This window comes from Cherax quadricarinatus, unplaced genomic scaffold (assembly GCF_038502225.1).
Source record: "Cherax quadricarinatus isolate ZL_2023a unplaced genomic scaffold, ASM3850222v1 Contig644, whole genome shotgun sequence".
In the NCBI taxonomy this organism is placed as follows: Eukaryota; Metazoa; Arthropoda; class Malacostraca; order Decapoda; family Parastacidae; genus Cherax; species Cherax quadricarinatus.
The window spans coordinates 1-18158 of NW_027195670.1; the positions used below are offsets into that span (position 1 = coordinate 1).

Here is an 18158-nt window from a genome sequence, read left to right on the forward strand (position 1 = left end):
GTGTCTGGGTGGTGTTATCTGGTAGTGTCTGGGTGGTGTTATCTGGTAGTGTCTGGGTGGTGTTATCTGGTAGTGTTATCTTCAACTGTCTGCGTAGTGTTTTCTGATGGTGTCTTGGTAGTGTTATCTGGTAGTGTTTGGGTAGTGTTATCTGGTAGCGTCTGGGTCGTGTTTTCTGGTACTGTCTTGGTAGTGTTATCTGGTAGTGTCTGTACAGTGTTATCTGGTACTGTCTGGACAGTGTTATCTGGTACTGTCTGGACAGTGTTATCTGGTATTGTCTGGGTAGTTTTAGATGGTAGTGTCTGGGTAGTGTTATCTGGTACTGTCTTGACAGTGTTATCTGGTACTGTCTGGGTAGTTTTATCATGTAGTTTCTGGGCTGTGTTATCTGGTACTGTCTTGACAGTGTTATCTGGTACTGTCTGGGTAGTGTTATCTGGTAGTGTCTGGGTACTGTTATCTGGTAGTGTTATCTGGTAGTGTCTGGGTATTGTTATATGGTAGTGTCTGGGTAGTGTTATCTGGTAGTGTCTGGGTAGTGTTATCTTGTAGTGTCTGGGTAGTGTTATCTTGTAGTGTCTGGATAGTGTTATCTGGTATTGTCTGGACAGTGTTATCTGGTAGTGTCTGGACAGTGTTATCTGGTAGTGTCTGGACAGTGTTATCTGGTAGTGTCTGGACAGTGTTATCTGGTACTGTCTGGGTAGTGTTATCTGGTAGTGTCTGGATAGTGTTATCTGGTAGTGTCTGGGTAGTGTTATTTGGTACTGTCTGGGTATTGTTATCTGGTACTGTCTGGGTATTGTTATCTGGTAGTGTTTGGGCTGTGTTATCTGGTACTGTCTTGACAGTGTTATCTGGTACTGTCTGGGTAGTGTTATCTGGTAGTGTCTGGGTAATGTTATCTTGTAGTGTCTGGATAGTGTTGTCTGGTATTGTCTGGATAGTGTTATCTGGTACTGTCTTGACAGTGTTATCTGGTACTTTCTGGGTAGTTTTATCTGGTAGTGTCTGGGCTGTGTTATCTGGTACTGTCTGGGTAGTGTTATCTGGTAGTGTCTGGGTACTGTTATCTGGTAGTGTTATCTGGTAGTGTCTGGGTAGTGTTATATGGTAGTGTTATCTGGTAGTGTCTTGGTAGTGTGATATGGTAGTGTCTGGGTAGTTTTATCTGGTAGTGTCTGGGCTGTGTTATCTGGTACTGTCTTGATAGTGTTATCTGGTACTGTCTGGGTAGTGTTATATGGTAGTGTTATCTGGTACTGTCTTGATAGTGTTATTTGGTACTGTCTGTGTAGTGTTATATGGTAGTGTTACCTGGTAGTGTCTGGGTAGTGTTATCTTGTAGTGTCTGGATAGTGTTATCTGGTATTGTCTGGATAGTGTTATCTGGTACTGTCTGGGTAGTGTTATCTGGTAGTGTCTGGGTATTGTTATCTGGTAATGTCTGGGTAGTGTTATCTGGTACCGTCTGGGTAGTGTTATCTGGTAGTGTCTGGGTAGTGTTATCTGGTAGTGTCTGGGTAGTGTTATCTGGTAGTGTCTGGGTAGTGTTATCTGGTAATGTCTGGGTAGTGTTATCTGGTACCGTCTGGGTAGTGTTATCTGGTAGTGTCTGGGTAGTGTTATGTGGTAGTGTCTGGGTAGTGTTATCTGGTAGTGTGTGGGTAGTGTTATCTGGTAGTTTCTGGGTAGTGTTATCTGGTAGTGTCTGGGTAGTGTTATCTGGTAGTGTCTGGGTAGTGTTATCTCGTACTAGTGCCAACATCTGGTGAAATGGTCTACCATAACACAGATGTTGCCCTGGAGGGGAGATTGCAAGTTCGGTTAGGTTAGCTAGTAACGGGTTGCACCAGGATAAGGTTAGGACCACTAACTTTGTGTCCCATACACACACTACACTTCTTAACATATTCACGAATGTCAGGTGCCATAACAGGCTAAAAGTGTTGCAATCTGGGTTGTCTTGTGGAGGATCCATACCAGGGTGTGCAACACCTGGTACATTGTTAACTGGGTGCAGGGCTACACTCACTCGTGACCGTGCAATTACTACCGGGTGTACTCTTCTGTTAGTGTACCCTTCTGCTAGTGTACCCTTCTGCTTGTGTACCCTTCTGCTAGTGTACTCTTCTGCTAGTGTACTCTTCTGTTAGTGTACTCTTCTGCTTGTGTACCCTTCTGTTAGTGTACTCTTCTGTTAGTGTACCCTTCTGCTAGTGTACTTTTCTGCTAGTGTACCCTTCTCCTAGTGTACCCTTCTGCTTGTGTACCCTTCTGCTAGTGTACTCTTCTGCTAGTGTACTCTTCTGCTAGTGTACCCTTCTGCTAGTGTACTCTTCTGCTAGTGTACTCTTCTGCTAGTGTACCCTTCTGCTAGTGTACTCTTCTGCTAGTGTACCCTTCTGCTTGTGTACCCTTCTGTTAGTGTACTCTTCTGTTAGTGTACTCTTCTGTTAGTGTACCCTTCTGCTAGTGTACTTTTCTGCTAGTGTACCCTTCTCCTAGTGTACCCTTCTGCTTGTGTACCCTTCTGCTAATGTACTCTTCTGTTAGTGTACCCTTCTGCTAGTGTACTCTTCTGCTAGTGTACTCTTCTGCTAGTGTACTTTTCTGCTAGTGTACCCTTCTGCTAGTGTATCCTTCTGCTTGTGTATCCTTCTGCTAATGTACCGTTCTGCTAGGAGTACCCACATCTCCTCTGTAATACTAGCTAGTGTATCCTTCTGCTAGTGTACCCTTCTGCTAGGAGTACCCACATCTCCTCTGTAATACTAGCTAGTGTACCCTTCTGCTAGTATACCCTTCTGCTAGTATACCCTTCTGCTAGTGTACCCTTCTGCTAGGAGTACCCACATCTCTGTAATACTAGCTAGTGTATCCTTCTGCTAGTGTACCCTTCTGCTTGGAGTAACCACATCTCCTCTGTAATACTAGCTAGTGTACCCTTCTGCTAGTATACCCTTCTGCTAGTGTACCCTTCTGCTAGGAGTACCCACATCTCTGTAATACTAGCTAGTGTACCCTTCTGCTAGTATACCCTTATGCTTGTGTACCCTTCTGCTAGGAGTACCCACATCTCTGTAATACTAGCTAGTGTATCCTTCTGCTAGTGTACCCTTCTGCTAGGAGTACCCACATCTCTGTAATACTAGCTAGTGTATCCTTCTGCTAGTGTACCCTTCTGCTAGGAGTACCAACATCTCCTCTGTAATACTAGCTAGTGTACCCTTCTGCTAGGAGTACCCACATCTCCTCTGTAATACTAGCTAGTGTATCCTTCTGCTAGTATACCCTTCTGCTAGTGTACCCTTCTGCTAGGAGTACCCACATCTCTGTAATACTAGCTAGTGTATCCTTCTGCTAGTGTACCCTTCTGCTAGGAGTACCAACATCTCCTCTGTAATACTAGCTAGTGTACCCTTCTGCTAGGAGTACCCACATCTCCTCTGTAATACTAGCTAGTGTATCCTTCTGCTAGTATACCCTTCTGCTAGTGTACCCTTCTGCTAGGAGTACCCACATCTCTGTAATACTAGCTAGTGTACCCTTCTGCTAGGAGTACCCACATCTCTGTAATACTAGCTAGTGTACCCTTCTTCTAGTGTACCCTTCTGCTAGGAGTACCCACATCTCGTATGTGATACACTTGGTTCATAACAGTACCGTTGTTACTGGTACTGTTGTTACTGCTCCTGTTGTTAATTGTTCTATTGTTACTGGTCCTGTTGATACTGTTATTGTTACTCGTACTGTTGTTGCTCGTACTGTTTTATTGTTACTGGTACTGTTGTTACCAGTCCTGTTGTTACTGGTACTGTTGTTACCGGTCCTGTTGCTGATACTGTTGTTTTGGTACTGTTGTTTTATTCTTACTGTTGTTTTATTCTTATTGTTTTATTCTTACTGGTTCTGTTGTTACTGTTAATGTTACTGGTCCTGTTGTTACTGGTCCAGTTGTTACTGGTCCAGTTGTTACTGGTCCAGTTGTTACTGCTTCTGTTGTTACTGGTACTGTTATTACTGTTACTGTTGTTGCTGGTACTCATGTTTCCGATGATGTTGTTACTAATACTGTTGTTACTGGTACTCTTGTTACTGTTTTTACTGTTACTGTTGTTACTGGTACTCTTGTTACTGTTTTTACTGTTACTGTTGTTACTGGTGCTGTTGTTACTGTTACTTTTACTGTTGTTACTGGTCTTGTTACTGTTGCACTTGTAACCTTTACTGGTTCTGTTGTTACTGTTAATGTTGTTGCTGGTACTGTTGTTACTGGTCCTGTTGGTACTGGTACTGTTGTTACCGGTACTGTTGTTAACGGTACTGTTTTACTGATAATGTTTCTTCTGATCCTGTTACTGGTACTGTTGTTACTCGTACTGTTTTATCCTGGCTGGTTCTGTTGTTACTGGTACTGTTGTTTCTGTTGTTAGCTATTGGTACTGTTGTTACTGGTACTGTTGTACTGGTACTGTTGTTACTGGTACTGTTACTGGTAATATTGTTACTTGTACTCTTGTTACTGGTACTGTTGTTGCTGTTACTGGCATTCTTGCTACTGTTGTTACTGGTACTGTTATTATTACTGGTACTGTTGTTATTACTGGTCCTGTTGTTACTGGCACTGTTGTTACTGTTACTGATACTGTTTTACTGTTGTACAGCTACAGTTTTACTGTTGTTACTGCTACTCTTTTACTGTTACTGGTACTGTTTTTACTGTTAATGGTACTGTTTTTACTGCTACCTTTGTTACTGGTGTTTTTTTACTGTTGTTACTGGTACTGTTTTTACTGGTACTGTTATCTCTCTGGTAATGTTACTGTTACTGGTTTTGTTACTGTTGATACTGGTACTGTTGTTACTCTTATTAGTACTAGTATAGCTGTTGTTACTGGTACTGTTACTTTTACTGTTAATGTTACTGGTACTGTTGCAACAGTGGTAATAAAGTGTTTTTGTAATGGTTAATGTTCTTACTGTTGTAACAGTTATGCTGCTGTTGTAAAAGTTTTGTTACTGTTGTTACAGGTAATGAGTTTCCGTTGTTACTGTTGTCATAGAGTTAATGTAACATGTTACTGTTGTCACAACAGTTAATATTATTGTTACTGTTGTCAGAACAATTATGTTACTGTTGTCACAACAGAGTTAATGTAAGTGTTACTGTTGTCACAACAGAGTTAACGTGTTACTGTTGTCACAACAGTGTTCCCGTTGTTACAACAGAGTTAACGTTCTAACAGTGTTACCGTTGTTTCAGACATGACGGCTCACCCTACAAGACGCCCATCTCGCCGCCCATGGCCTCGCGGGCGGGCGCGGGCGGGTACCCGGCCTACCCCGGGGCTGGCGACGCCCACGTGGGCGGCGGAGGGGGCGGCGGAGGCGGTGTGGGCGGCCGCTACATGCAACAACCGCCCTTCGTGCCCTATCCAAGAGAAACCCATTATGGCCGCCCAGCGGTAAGTACCGTTGGTTCCTGTTGTGGGTACTGTTGGTGCCTGTTGGTAATGATGGTGCCTGGTGGGGGTACTGTTGGTGCCTGTTGTGGGTACTGTTGGTGCCTGTTGTGGGTACTGTTGGTGCCTGTTGTGGGTACTGTTGGTGCCTGTTGTGGGTACTGTTGGTGCCTGTTGTGGGTACTGTTGGTGCCTGTTGTGGGTACTGTTGGTGCCTGTTGTGGGTACTGTTGGTGCCTGTTGTGGGTACTGTTGGTGCCTGTTGTGGGTACTGTTGGTGCCTGTTGTCGGTACTGTTGGTACCTGTTGTCGGTACTGTTGGTGCCTGTTGTGGGTACTGTTGGTGCCTGTTGTGGGTACTGTTGGTGCCTGTTGTGGGTACTGTTGGTGCCTGCTGGTGCTGTTGGTGCCTGCTGGTACTGTTGATGCCTGTTGTGGGTACTGTTGGTGCCTGCTGGTACTGTTGGTACCTGTTGTGGGTACTGTTGGTACCTGTTGTGGGTACTGTTGTTGCCTGTTGTGGGTACTGTTGGTGCCTGTTGTGGGTACTGTTGGTGCCTGCTGGTACTGTTGGTGCCTGTTGTGGGTACTGTTGGTGCCTGCTGGTACTGTTGGTGCCTGTTGTGCGTACTGTTGGTGCCTGCTGGTACTGTTGGTGCCTGTTGTGGGTACTGTTGGTGCCTGTTGTGGGTACTGTTGGTGCCTGCTGGTACTGTTGGTGCCTGCTGGTACTGTTGGTGCCTGTTGTGGGTAATGTGCGTTATGGGTGGTGCGTGTTGTATACCTGGAGAGAGTTCCGGGGGTCAACGCCCCCGCGTCCCGGTCTGTGACCAGGCATCGTGGTGGATCAGGGCCTGATCAACCAGGCTGTTATTATTGGTAATGATGGTGGACCAAGTGGACCAAGGCTTCCCTCCTCTCCATCAAGTGGACCAGGGCTGCCCTCCACTCCATCAAGTGGACCAGGGCTGCCCTCCTCTCCATCAAGTGGACCAGGGCTGCCCTCCACTCCATTAAGTGGACCAGGGCTGCCCTCCTCTCCATCAAGTGGACCAGGGCTGCCCTCCTCACCATCAAGTGGACCAGGGCTGCCCTCCTCACCATCAAGTGGACCAGGGCTGCCCTTCTCAACTTCAAGTGGGCCAGGGCTGCCCTCCTCTCCATCAAGTGGACCAGGGCTGCCCTCCTCTCCATCAAGTGGACCAGGGCTGCCCTCCTCACCATCAAGTGGACCAGGGCTGCCCTCCTCACCATCAAGTGGACTAGGGCTGCCCTCCTCACCATCAAGTGGACCAGGGCTGCCCTCCTCTCCATCAAGTGGACCAGGGCTGCCCTCCTCACCATCAAGTGGACTATGGCTGCCCTCCTCACCATCAAGTGGACCAAGGCTGCCCTCCTCACCATCAAGTGGACCAGGGCTGCCCTCCTCACCATCAAGTGGACTATGGCTGCCCTCCTCACCATCAAGTGGACCAGGGCTGCCCTCCTCACCATCAAGTGGACCAGGGCTGCCCTCCTCACCATCAAGTGGACCAGGGCTACCCTCCTCACCATCAAGTGGACCAGGGCTGCCCTCCTCACCGTCAAGTGGACCAAGGCTGCCCTCCTCACCACCAAGTGTACCAGGGCTGCCCTCCTCACCACCAAGTGTACCAGGGCTGCCCTCCTCACCACCAAGTGGACCAGGGCTGCCCTCCTCACCACCAAGTGGACCAGGGCTGCCCTCATCACTGTCAAGTGGACCAGGGCTGCCCTCCTCACCACTAAGTGGACCAGGGCTGCCCTTCTCACCATCAAGTGGACCAGGGCTGCCCTTCTCACCATCAAGTGGACCAGGGCTGCCCTTCTCACCATCAAGTGGACCAGGGCTGCCCTTCTCACCATCAAGTGGACCAAGGCTGCCCTCCTCACCACCAAGTGGACCAAGGCTGCCCTCCTCACCATCAAGTGGACCAGGGCTGCCCTTCTCACCATCAAGTGGACCAGGGCTGCCCTTCTCACCATCAAGTGGACCAGGGCTGCCCTCCTCACCACCAAGTGGACCAAGGCTGCCCTCCTCACCATCAAGTGGACCAAGGCTGCCCTCCTCACCATCAAGTGGACCAGGGCTGCCCTTCTCACGATCAAGTGGACCAGGGCTGCCCTTCTCACCATCAAGTGGACCAGGGCTGCCCTCCTCACCACCAAGTGGACCAGGGCTGCCCTCCTCACCATCAAGTGGACCAGGGCTGCCCTCCTCACCATCAAGTGGACCAGAGCTGCTCTCCTCACCATCAAGTGGACCAGGGCTGCCCTTCTCACCATCAAGTGGACCAGGGCTGCCCTCCTCACCATCAAGTGGACCAGGGCTGCCCTTCTCACCATCAAGTGGACCAGGGCTGCCCTCCTCACCATCAAGTGGACCAAGGCTGCCCTCCTCTCCATCAAGTGGACCAGGGCTGCCCTCCTCACCATCAAGTGGACCAGGGCTGCCCTCCTCACCATCAAGTGGACCAGGGCTGCCCTCCTCACCATCAAGTGGACCAGGGCTGCCCTCCTCACCATCAAGTGCACCAAGGCTGCCCTCCTCTCCATCAAGTGGACCAGGGCTGCCCTCCTCACCATCAAGTGGACCAGAGCTGCCCTCCTCACCATCAAGTGGACCAGGGCTGCCCTCCTCACCATCAAGTGGACCAGGGCTGCCCTCCTCACCATCAAGTGGACCAAGGCTGCCCTCCTCACCATCACAGATTGTGATATAAGTTGGTGTGCTGGTCCTAGTGGCATTAAAAGACAGAGAAGGGAAGTAACCCCACTACTTCCTTCCCTCCACTACTACTACCTTCCCTCCATTACTACTACCTTCCCTCCACTACTACTACCTTCCCTCCACTACTTTCCTCTACTACTACTACCTTCCCTACTACTACTACCTTCCCTACTACTACTACCTTCCCTACTACTACTACCTTCCCTACTACTACTACCTTCCCTACTACTACTACCTTCCCTACTACTACTACCTTCCCTACTACTACTACCTTCCCTACTACTACTACCTTCCCTCCATTACTACTACCTTCCCTCCACTACTACTACCTTCCCTCCACTACTACTACCTTCCCTCCACTACTACTACCTTCCCTCCACTACTACTACCTTCCCTCCACTACTACTTCCTTCCCTCCACTACTACTACCTTCCCTCCACTACTACTACCTTCCCTCCACTACTACTACCTTCCCTCCACTACTACTACCTTCCCTCCACTACTACTACCTTCCCTCCACTACTACTACCTTCCCTCCACTACTACTACCTTCCCTCCACTACTACTGCCTTCCCTCCACTACTACTTCCTTCCCTCCTCTACTACTTCCTTCCCTCCTCTACTACTACCTTCCCTCCACTACTACTTCCTTCCCTCCACTACTACTACCTTCCCTCCACTACTACTTCCTTCCCTCCACTACTACTTCCTTCCCTCCATTACTACTTCCTTCCCTCCACTACTACTTCCTTCCCTCCACTACTACTTCCTTCCCTCCACTACTACTACCTTCCCTCCACTACTACTACCTTCCCCCCCACTACTACTTCCTTCCCTCCACTACTACTACTTTCCCTCCACTACTACTTCCTTCCCTCCACTACTACTTCCTTCCCTCCACTACTACTTCCTTCCCTCCACTACTACCTTCCCTCCACTACTACTACCTTCCCTCCACTACTTCCTTCCCTCCACTACTACTACCTTCCATCCACTACTACTTCCTTCCCTCCACTACTACTTCCTTCCCTCCTCTACTACTTCCTTCCCTCCACTACCACTTCCTTCCCTCCACCACTACTTCCTTCCCTCCACTACTACTACCTTCCCCCCACTACTACTACCTTCCCCCCCACTACTACTTCCTTCCCTCCACTACTACTACCTTCCCTCCACTACTACTTCCTTCCCTCCACTACTACTTCCTTCCCTCCACTACTACTTCCTTCCCTCCACTACTACTACCTTCCCTCCACTACTACTTCCTTCCCTAAACTACTACTACCTTCCCTCCACTACTACTTCCTTCCCTCCACTACTACTTCCTTCCCTCCACTACTACTTCCTTCCCTCCACTACTACTTCCTTCCCTCCACTACTACTTCCTTCCCTCCACTACTACTTCCTTCCCCTCCACTACTACTTCCTTCCCTCCACTACTACTTCCTTCCCTCCACTACTACTTCCTTCCCTCCACTACTACTTCCTTCCCTCCACTACTACTTCCTTCCCTCCACTACTACTACCTTCCCTCCACTACTACTTCCTTCCCTAAACTACTACTACCTTCCCTCCACTACTACTTCCTTCCCTCCACTACTACTTCCTTCCCTCCACTACTACTTCCTTCCCTCCACTACTACTTCCTTCCCTCCACTACTACTTCCTTCCCTCCACTACTACTTCCTTCCCTCCACTACTACTTCCTTCCCCTCCACTACTACTTCCTTCCCTCCACTACTACTTCCTTCCCTCCACTACTACTTCCTTCCCCCCACTACTACTTCCTTCCCTCCACTACTACTTCCTTCCCTCCACTACTACTTCCTTCCCTCCACTAATACTACTACCTTCCCTCCACTACTACTACCTTCCCTCCACTACTACTTCCTTCCCTCCACTACTACTTCCTTCCCTCCACTACTACTTTCTTCCCTCCACTACTACTACCTTCGCTCCACTACTACTTCCTTCCCTACACTACTACTTCCTTCCCTCCACTAATGCTTCCTTCCCTCCACTACTACCTTCCCTCCACTACTACTTCCTTCCCTCCACTACTACTTCCTTCCCTCCACTACTACTTCCCTCCACTACTACTTCCTTCCCTCCACTACTACTTCCTTCCCTCCACTACCACTTCCTTCCCTCCACTACTACTTCCTTCCCTCCACTACTACTTCCTTCCCTCCACTACTACTTCCTTCTCTCCACTACTACTTCCTTCCCTCCACTACTACTTCCATCCCTCCACTACTACTTCCTTCCCCCCATTACTACTTCCTTCCCTCCACTACTACTACCTTCCCTCCACTACTACTTCCTTCCCTCCACTACTACTTCCTTCCCCCCACTACTACTTCCTTCCCTCCACTACTACCTTCCCTCCACTACTACTTCCTTCCCCCACTACTACTTCCTTCCCTCCACTACTACTTCCTTCCCTCCACTACTAGTTCCTTCCCTCCACTACTAGTTCCTTCCCTCCACTACTAGTTCCTTCCCTCCACTACTACTTCCCTCCACTACTACTTCCTTCCCTCCACTACTACTTCCTTCCCTCCACTACTACTTCCTTCCCTCCACTACTACTTCCTTCCCTCCACTACTACTTCCTTCTGTCCACTGCTACTTCCTTCCCTCCACTACTACTACCTTCCCTCCACTACTACTTCCTTCCCTCCACTAGTACTTCCCTCCACTACTACTTCCTTCCCTCCACTACTACTTCCTTCCCTCCACTACTACTTCCTTCCCTCCACTACTACTTCCTTCCCTCCACTACTACTTCCTTCCCCCCACTACTACTTTCTTCCCTCCACTACTACTTCCTTCCTTCCACTACTACTTCCTTCCTTCCACTACTACTTCCTTCCCTCCACTACTACTTCCTTCCCCCCACTACTACTTCCTTCCCTCCACTACTACTTCCTTCCCTCCACTACTACGTCCTTCTGTCCACTGCTACTTCCTTCCCTCCACTACTACTACCTTCCCTCCACTACTACTTCCTTCCCTCCACTAGTACTTCCTTCCCTCCACTACTACTTCCTTCCCTCCACTACTACTTCCTTCCCTCCACTACTACTTCCTTCCCTCCACTACTAATACCTTCCGTCCACTGCTACTTCCTTCCCTCCACTACTACTTCCTTCCCTCCACTACTACTTCCTTCCCTTCACTACTACTTCCTTCCCTCCACTACTACTTCCTTCCCTCCACTACTACTTCCTTCCCTCCACTACTACTTCCTTCCCTCCACTACTACTTCCTTCCCTCCACTAGTACTTCCTTCCCTCCACTACTACCTTCCCTCCACTACTACTTCCTTCCCTCCACTACTACTTCCTTCCCTCCACTACTACTTCCTTCCCTGCACTACTACTTCCTTCCCTCCACTACTACTACCTTCCGTCCACTACTACTACCTTCCCTCCACTACTACTTCCTTCCCTTCACTACTACTTCCTTCCCTCCACTACTACTTCCTTCCCTGCACTACTACTGCCTTCCCTCCACTACTACTTCCTTCCCTCCACTGCTACTACCTTCCCTCCACTACTACTTCCTTCCCTCCACTAGTACTTCCTTCCCTCCACTAGTACTTCCTTCCCTCCACTGCTACTTCCTTCCCTCCACTACTACTTCCTTCTGTCAACTGCTACTTCCTTCCCTCCACTGCTACTTCCTTCCCTCCACTACTACTACCTTCCCTCCACTACTACTTCCTTCCCTCCACTAGTACTTCCTTCCCTCCACTAGTACTTCCTTCCCTCCACTAGTACTTCCTTCCCTCCACTACTACTTCCTTCCCTCCACTACTACTTCCTTCCCTGCACTACTACTTCCTTCTGTCAACTGCTACTTCCTTCCCTTTACTACTACTTCCTTCCCTGCACTACTACTTCCTTCCCTCCACTACTACTGCCTTCCCTCCACTACTACTTCCTTCCCTCCACTACTACTTCCTTCCCTCCACTAGTACTTCCTTCCCTCCACTAGTACTTCCTTCCCTCCACTAGTACTTCCTTCCCTCCACTAGTACTTCCTTCCCTCCACTAGTACTTCCTTCCCTCCACTAGTACTTCCTTCCCTCCACTACTACTTCCTTCCCTCCACTACTACTTCCTTCCCCCACTACTACTTCCTTCCCTCCACTACTACTTCCATCCCTCCACTACTTCCATCCCTCCACTACTACTTCCATCCCTCCACTACTACTTCCATCCCTCCACTACTACTTCCATCCCTCCACTACTACTTCCATCCCTCCACTACTACTTCCATCCCTCCACTACTACTACCTTCCCTCCACTACTTCCTTCCCTCCACTACTACTTCCTTCCCTCCACTACTACTTCCTTCCCTCCACTACTACTTCCTTCCCTCCACTACTTCCTTCCCTCCACTACTACTTCCTTCCCTCCACTACTTCCTTCCCTCCACTACTACTTCCTTCCCTCCACTACTACTCCCTTCCCTCCACTACTACTTCCTTCCCCCCACTACTACTTCCTTCCCCCCACTACTACTTCCTTCCCTCCACTACTACTACTACTTCCTTCCCTCCACGACGTCCTTCCCCCCACTACTACTTCCTTCCCTCCACTACTACCTTCCCTCCACTACTACTTCCTTCCCCCCACTACTACTTCCTTCCCCCCACTACTACTTCCTTCCCCCCACTTCTACTTCCTTCCCTCCACTACTATTTCCTTCCCTCCACTACTACTACCTTCCCTCCACTACTACTTCCCTCCACTACTACTTCCTTCCCTCCACTACTAGTTCCTTCCCTCCACTACTAGTTCCTTCCCTCCACTACTAGTTCCTTCCCTCCACTACTACTTCCTTCCCTCCACTACTACTTCCTTCCCTCCACTACTACTTCCTTCCCTCCACTGCTACTTCCTTCCCTCCACTACTACTTCCTTCCCTCCACTACTACTTCCTTCCCTCCACTACTACTTCCTTCCCTCCACTACTTCTACCTTCCCTCCACTACTACTTCCTTCCCTCCACTACTACGTCCTTCCCTGCACTACTACTTCCTTCCCTCCACTACTACTTCCTTCCCTCCACTACTAGTTCCTTCCCTCCACTACTACTTCCTTCCCTCCACTACTACTTCCTTCCCTCCACCACTACTACCTTCCCTCCACTACTACTACCTTCCCTCGACTACTACTTCCTTCCCTCCACAACTACTACCACCTCCTGCCTGTATATACCCATCCATCTCTCCTTTTCGTTAGTGTGACTTTGTAAATAGTCCAAGTTGGACCGAAACGTCGTCGTAAGCTCCTCTCTTCTATGTGCGGGTTATTTGTGCTAGTATAACCTGTATACATTGCTGAATGCTGGCTTCAAGGTGCTAGTAATACCTCATGTATGCGTTACTAAATGCTGGCAGCAAGGTGCTAGTAACACCTTATGTATACATTACTAAATGCTGGCAGCAAGGTGCTAGTAACACCTCGTGTATGCATTACTAAATGCTGGCAGCAAGGTGCTAGTAACACCTTATGTATACATTACTAAATGCTGGCAGCAAGGTGCTAGTAACACCTCGTGTATGCATTACTAAATGCTGGCAGCAAGGTGCTAGTAACACCGTGTATACATTACTAAATGCTGGCAGCAAGTTGCTAGTAACACCTCGTGTATGCATTACTAAATGCTGGCAGCAAGATGCTAGTAACACCTCGTGTATACATTACTAAATGCTGGCAGCAAGGTGCTAGTAACACCTCATGTATGCATTACTAAATGCTGGCAGCAAGGTGCTAGTAACACTGTGTATACATTACTAAATGCTGGCAGCAAGGTGCTAGTAACACCTCATGTATACATTACTAAATGCTGGCAGCAAGGTGCTAGTAACACCTCGTGTATACATTACTAAATGCTGGCAGCAAGGTGCTAGTACCACCTCGTGTATGCATTACTAAATGCTGGCAGCAAGGTGCTAGTAACACCTCGTGTATACATTACTAAATGCTGGCAGCAAGGTGCTAGTAACACCTCGTGTATGCATTACTAAATGCTGGCAGCAAGGTGCTAGTAACACCTCGTGTATGCATTACTAAATGCTGGCAGCAAGGTGCTAGTAACACCTCATGTATGCATTACTAAATGCTGGCAGCAAGGTGCTAGTAACACTGTGTATACATTACTAAATGCTGGCAGCAAGGTGCTAGTAACACCTCATGTATACATTACTAAATGCTGGCAGCAAGGTGCTAGTAACACCTCGTGTATACATTACTAAATGCTGGCAGCAAGGTGCTAGTAACACCTCGTGTATACATTACTAAATGCTGGTAGGAAGGTGCTAGTAACACCTTCTCCTGTATACAGTAGGGCCCAACTTATACAGTAGGTCAGGTTCCAGGCTACTGCTAGAAAGCAGACATTTCCAGAAAGCAGAACACCATTTTTTCACTTATAAATGCATGAAAATGTAAGATAACTAAGTTTACACTAACATAAATTAAGTTAGCAATAGAACTAGACATTAAAAACAGTAACAAGTAAAATACACACACAGTACACTCTTTACATACCTTAAAATATTTGTAGTCTTAATGTAGGGTGAGAGGTGAGTGAATAAAATATAACGGATAAACGAGAGGGAATGAGTAAATGAGAGAGGACAGAGACGCAGAGTGTGTAAACATCAGACGTACGTGTCTGTTTATGGCTGATACACGTTCATTTCCATGTTTGTGAAGCTTAAACCATAATACAAACACCTTACAGTGTGTACAAGTTGTCTCCACATTGGTACACCAGAATAAATGAAGAGCAACACTCCCATTCTCATGTAACACCATTTTTAGAAGGAATGACACTCTGAGTGAAGACATACAAAAAGAATAATTTTCTGCAGTTACCCTCAGTAATGCTGTTGTGTACACAAACCATACCACGGGCGGGGATAGAACCCGCGATCAGAGAGTCTCAAAACTCCAGACCGTTGCGTTAGCCACTAGACCAGCTAGCCACAATAATATTCATCCAACTAGGTATATTTCTACACCATAGGAAGGTTAGCATAGGCACCACTGTGACCACGGCCATGCTAGCTGGAGATTCGTCTGTAAAAACTTGCATTTGTGGTCACAGTGGTGCCTGTGCTAACCTTCCTATGGTGTAGAAATATACCTAGTGGGACGAATCTTATTGTGGCTAGCTGGTCTAGTGGCTAACGCGATGGTCTGGAGTTTTGAGACTCTCTGATAGCGGGTTCTATCCCCGCCTGTGGTATGGTTTGTTTGCAATCGTGTCATTACGATTTCGTGAGTCCTGTTGTGTACACGTTTTCTTTGGTGTTGAACTATAGAAAACATTATTCTTTCTGACACTCCGACAAGACTGGAAAAACATCTAATATTTATGTTAATTTATTCTACTGTAGGATGTATTTTATCAAGTTTATATGTTATGTAGAGTGTTTATTATATAATTTTGAAAAATATCATAGATTGATTAATGAAAATGTCTATATTAACGTAATATACAACATTTATTCATCTCAGAGTGATTATTATTGTGTATTGTTATTATCATCATTATTAATATGGCATCTTCGAGACTATTAAGATGCACTCAGTGATTTTAATGTGTACCTGCATGCCAGCACAGTAAGTTTATTTAGTTACTGGTATATAAAGTGGAACCTCAAATATCGAACTTTCTTCGGTCCAGAAGGCTGTTCGAGTGCCTTTACCGAATGAATTTATTCCCATCAGGAATAATGTAAAATAGATTAGTCCATTTCAGACCCTCAAAAATACACTTATAAAAGCACTTACAAAAATACACTTACATAATTGGTTGTAAATAACAAAAAGGCACAATACCGTGACTGGAACGATACACAAATAACCCGCACATAAAAGACAGAAGCTTACGACAACGTTTCGGTCCGACTTGGACCATTGACAAAGTCACACTTTGTCAATGGTCCAAGTCGGACCGAAACGTCGTCGTAAGCTTCTGTCTTTTATGTGCGGGTTATTTGTGTATAATTGGTTGTGTTGGGAGCAGTTCGATTTTTGAGGTTCCACTGTATAAGTATAATTATCAGAGTATACAGTAGTCCGTCAATTAAAATTGTTTCCTTTAAAACATTTTCTCCATTAAACTATTGTCATATTGCAGCATATTTTTGTTTTACACTTTGTAAAATTCAATTTAACCCTTTCATTGTCGGTCCCGTAATATTATGGCTTGAGAGCCAGTGTCAGTCTCGTAATACTATACCAAAATTCTAGCGTCTTCAAATCTGGTGGGAGAAAACTGGTAGGCCTACATATGAAAGAATGGGTCTATGTGGTCAGTGTGCGCAGTATAAATAAAAACCCTGCAGCACACAGTGCATAATGAGAAAAAAAAAAAACTGACCGTGTTTCTTATTTACCCTTTCACTGTTGAGACCCATGCTCACAAACTTGCTCTCAGTGTCAATGAATATAAAAAAAATAACATTTTTTTTCTCGTGAAATGATAGAGAATCTTTTCCCGATGGTAATGACACCAAAAGTACGAAATTTGATGGAAAACTTGTGGAAATATGCTCTCGTGACGTTAGCAATCTCGGCAATATATACGCATCGGCAATTTTGCTCATTTTGAGCCCTATTTTCGGCCAGTTCCATTGTTTCACTCAACCAAACTCATAGCTATTTCTCAAGAACTCCATTTGTTCTATCGACTCAATACAAGAAACTCCCCATTTACCAATTTCAGCTACGAAACAGTGGTCAGAAATTGGCAGTTAGGCCAATTTTGCACAAATTTCAGAAGATGGCAATTTCAAAATATGGTCCAGAATAAACAATGAAGACATTCCTGGCACAAAAATAAAATTTTTTGTGTTGTAAAGTAAAAGGACACAAGTGCAACTAATGTGACATTTTTATTGTGGCAACGTTTTGCTCTCCAGGAGCTTTATCAAGCCATTACAAACAATACATGGACACAGAGGGTATATAAAGGCTCAGAGTGAGGTGCAATACTAGTGGTAGTAGTAGTGGTGGTAGTAGTAGTAGTAGTAGTGATATAAGTAGTAGTAGTAGTAGTAGTAATACAATATGTTAGAACAATTAACTTGCACATGAGTAAAAGGATATAAAAGCTATTACTTGGGTAACATAAAAATAGGTTGGACAAATATAGACTGGATAGAGGCAGGTAGTTTCAGTGTTGACTCTCTGTAATGTGCTTTGTGTAGTATAACAGGAGAGACTATGTGATGGCAGGGTTTACTGTTTACAATCTACCAACTTTATTACAATTTTCTCTGTTCATTAATCACATCTCCAGGCCCCTCTTATATTACTCTTGCTTTCCATTTTGAATTCAAACAAAAAATAGAAGATTTACTGTTAAGCAGACTACTGCATTATTGTAATAATTGTATAAATAATGTCAACCCATTCGTGACTGCGTATTAGACTGGCCAGTTGGACACGTATTGGAAAATAATGCAGACTACTGCATTATTATAAAAATGGTATAAATAATATCAACGAATTTGTGAAAGTATATTAGACCCACCAGTTGATGTATATTGGATGTGTAGCGTGATTTGTTTACTCTTGAACATCGGCAAAAATCAAACATTTCCACTACTTTGAGCTCAATTTCAAGATATTCTTCATCATGAAACCAATCAAAATCATCTCTGTTTCTGTAATATGTCTTCCATTCTGTCAACTGAGACCAAGAAAATGAGAATACAACCATGAATACTATACGAAAATACACCTCAAAGTCGGCTTTATAATCCAAAAATCACATTTTTTTTTTCTCATGCACTGCATGTTGCGGGATTTTTTTTTATACTTCGCACACTGACCACGCAGATCCATTCTCTCTCATGTAGGTCTACCAGCTTTCTCCTGCTAGATTTTAAGCTGCTAGAATTTTGGGGT

General features: G+C 46.3%; 1 protein-coding gene across 1 annotated transcript in view; it reads left to right on the plus strand.

Annotated features, from left to right (window-relative positions):
• The first annotated feature begins 5235 nt into the window (after nucleotides 1-5235).
• The window catches only part of LOC128699336 (uncharacterized), a 121954-nt gene continuing 109031 nt past the window's right edge, over nucleotides 5236-18158 (plus strand). Inside the window, exon 1 of the mRNA XM_070080580.1 lies at nucleotides 5236-5471. Coding sequence (XP_069936681.1) covers nucleotides 5310-5471 — 162 coding nt within the window. The 5' untranslated portion in view covers nucleotides 5236-5309. The remainder of the gene's footprint in view (nucleotides 5472-18158) is intronic.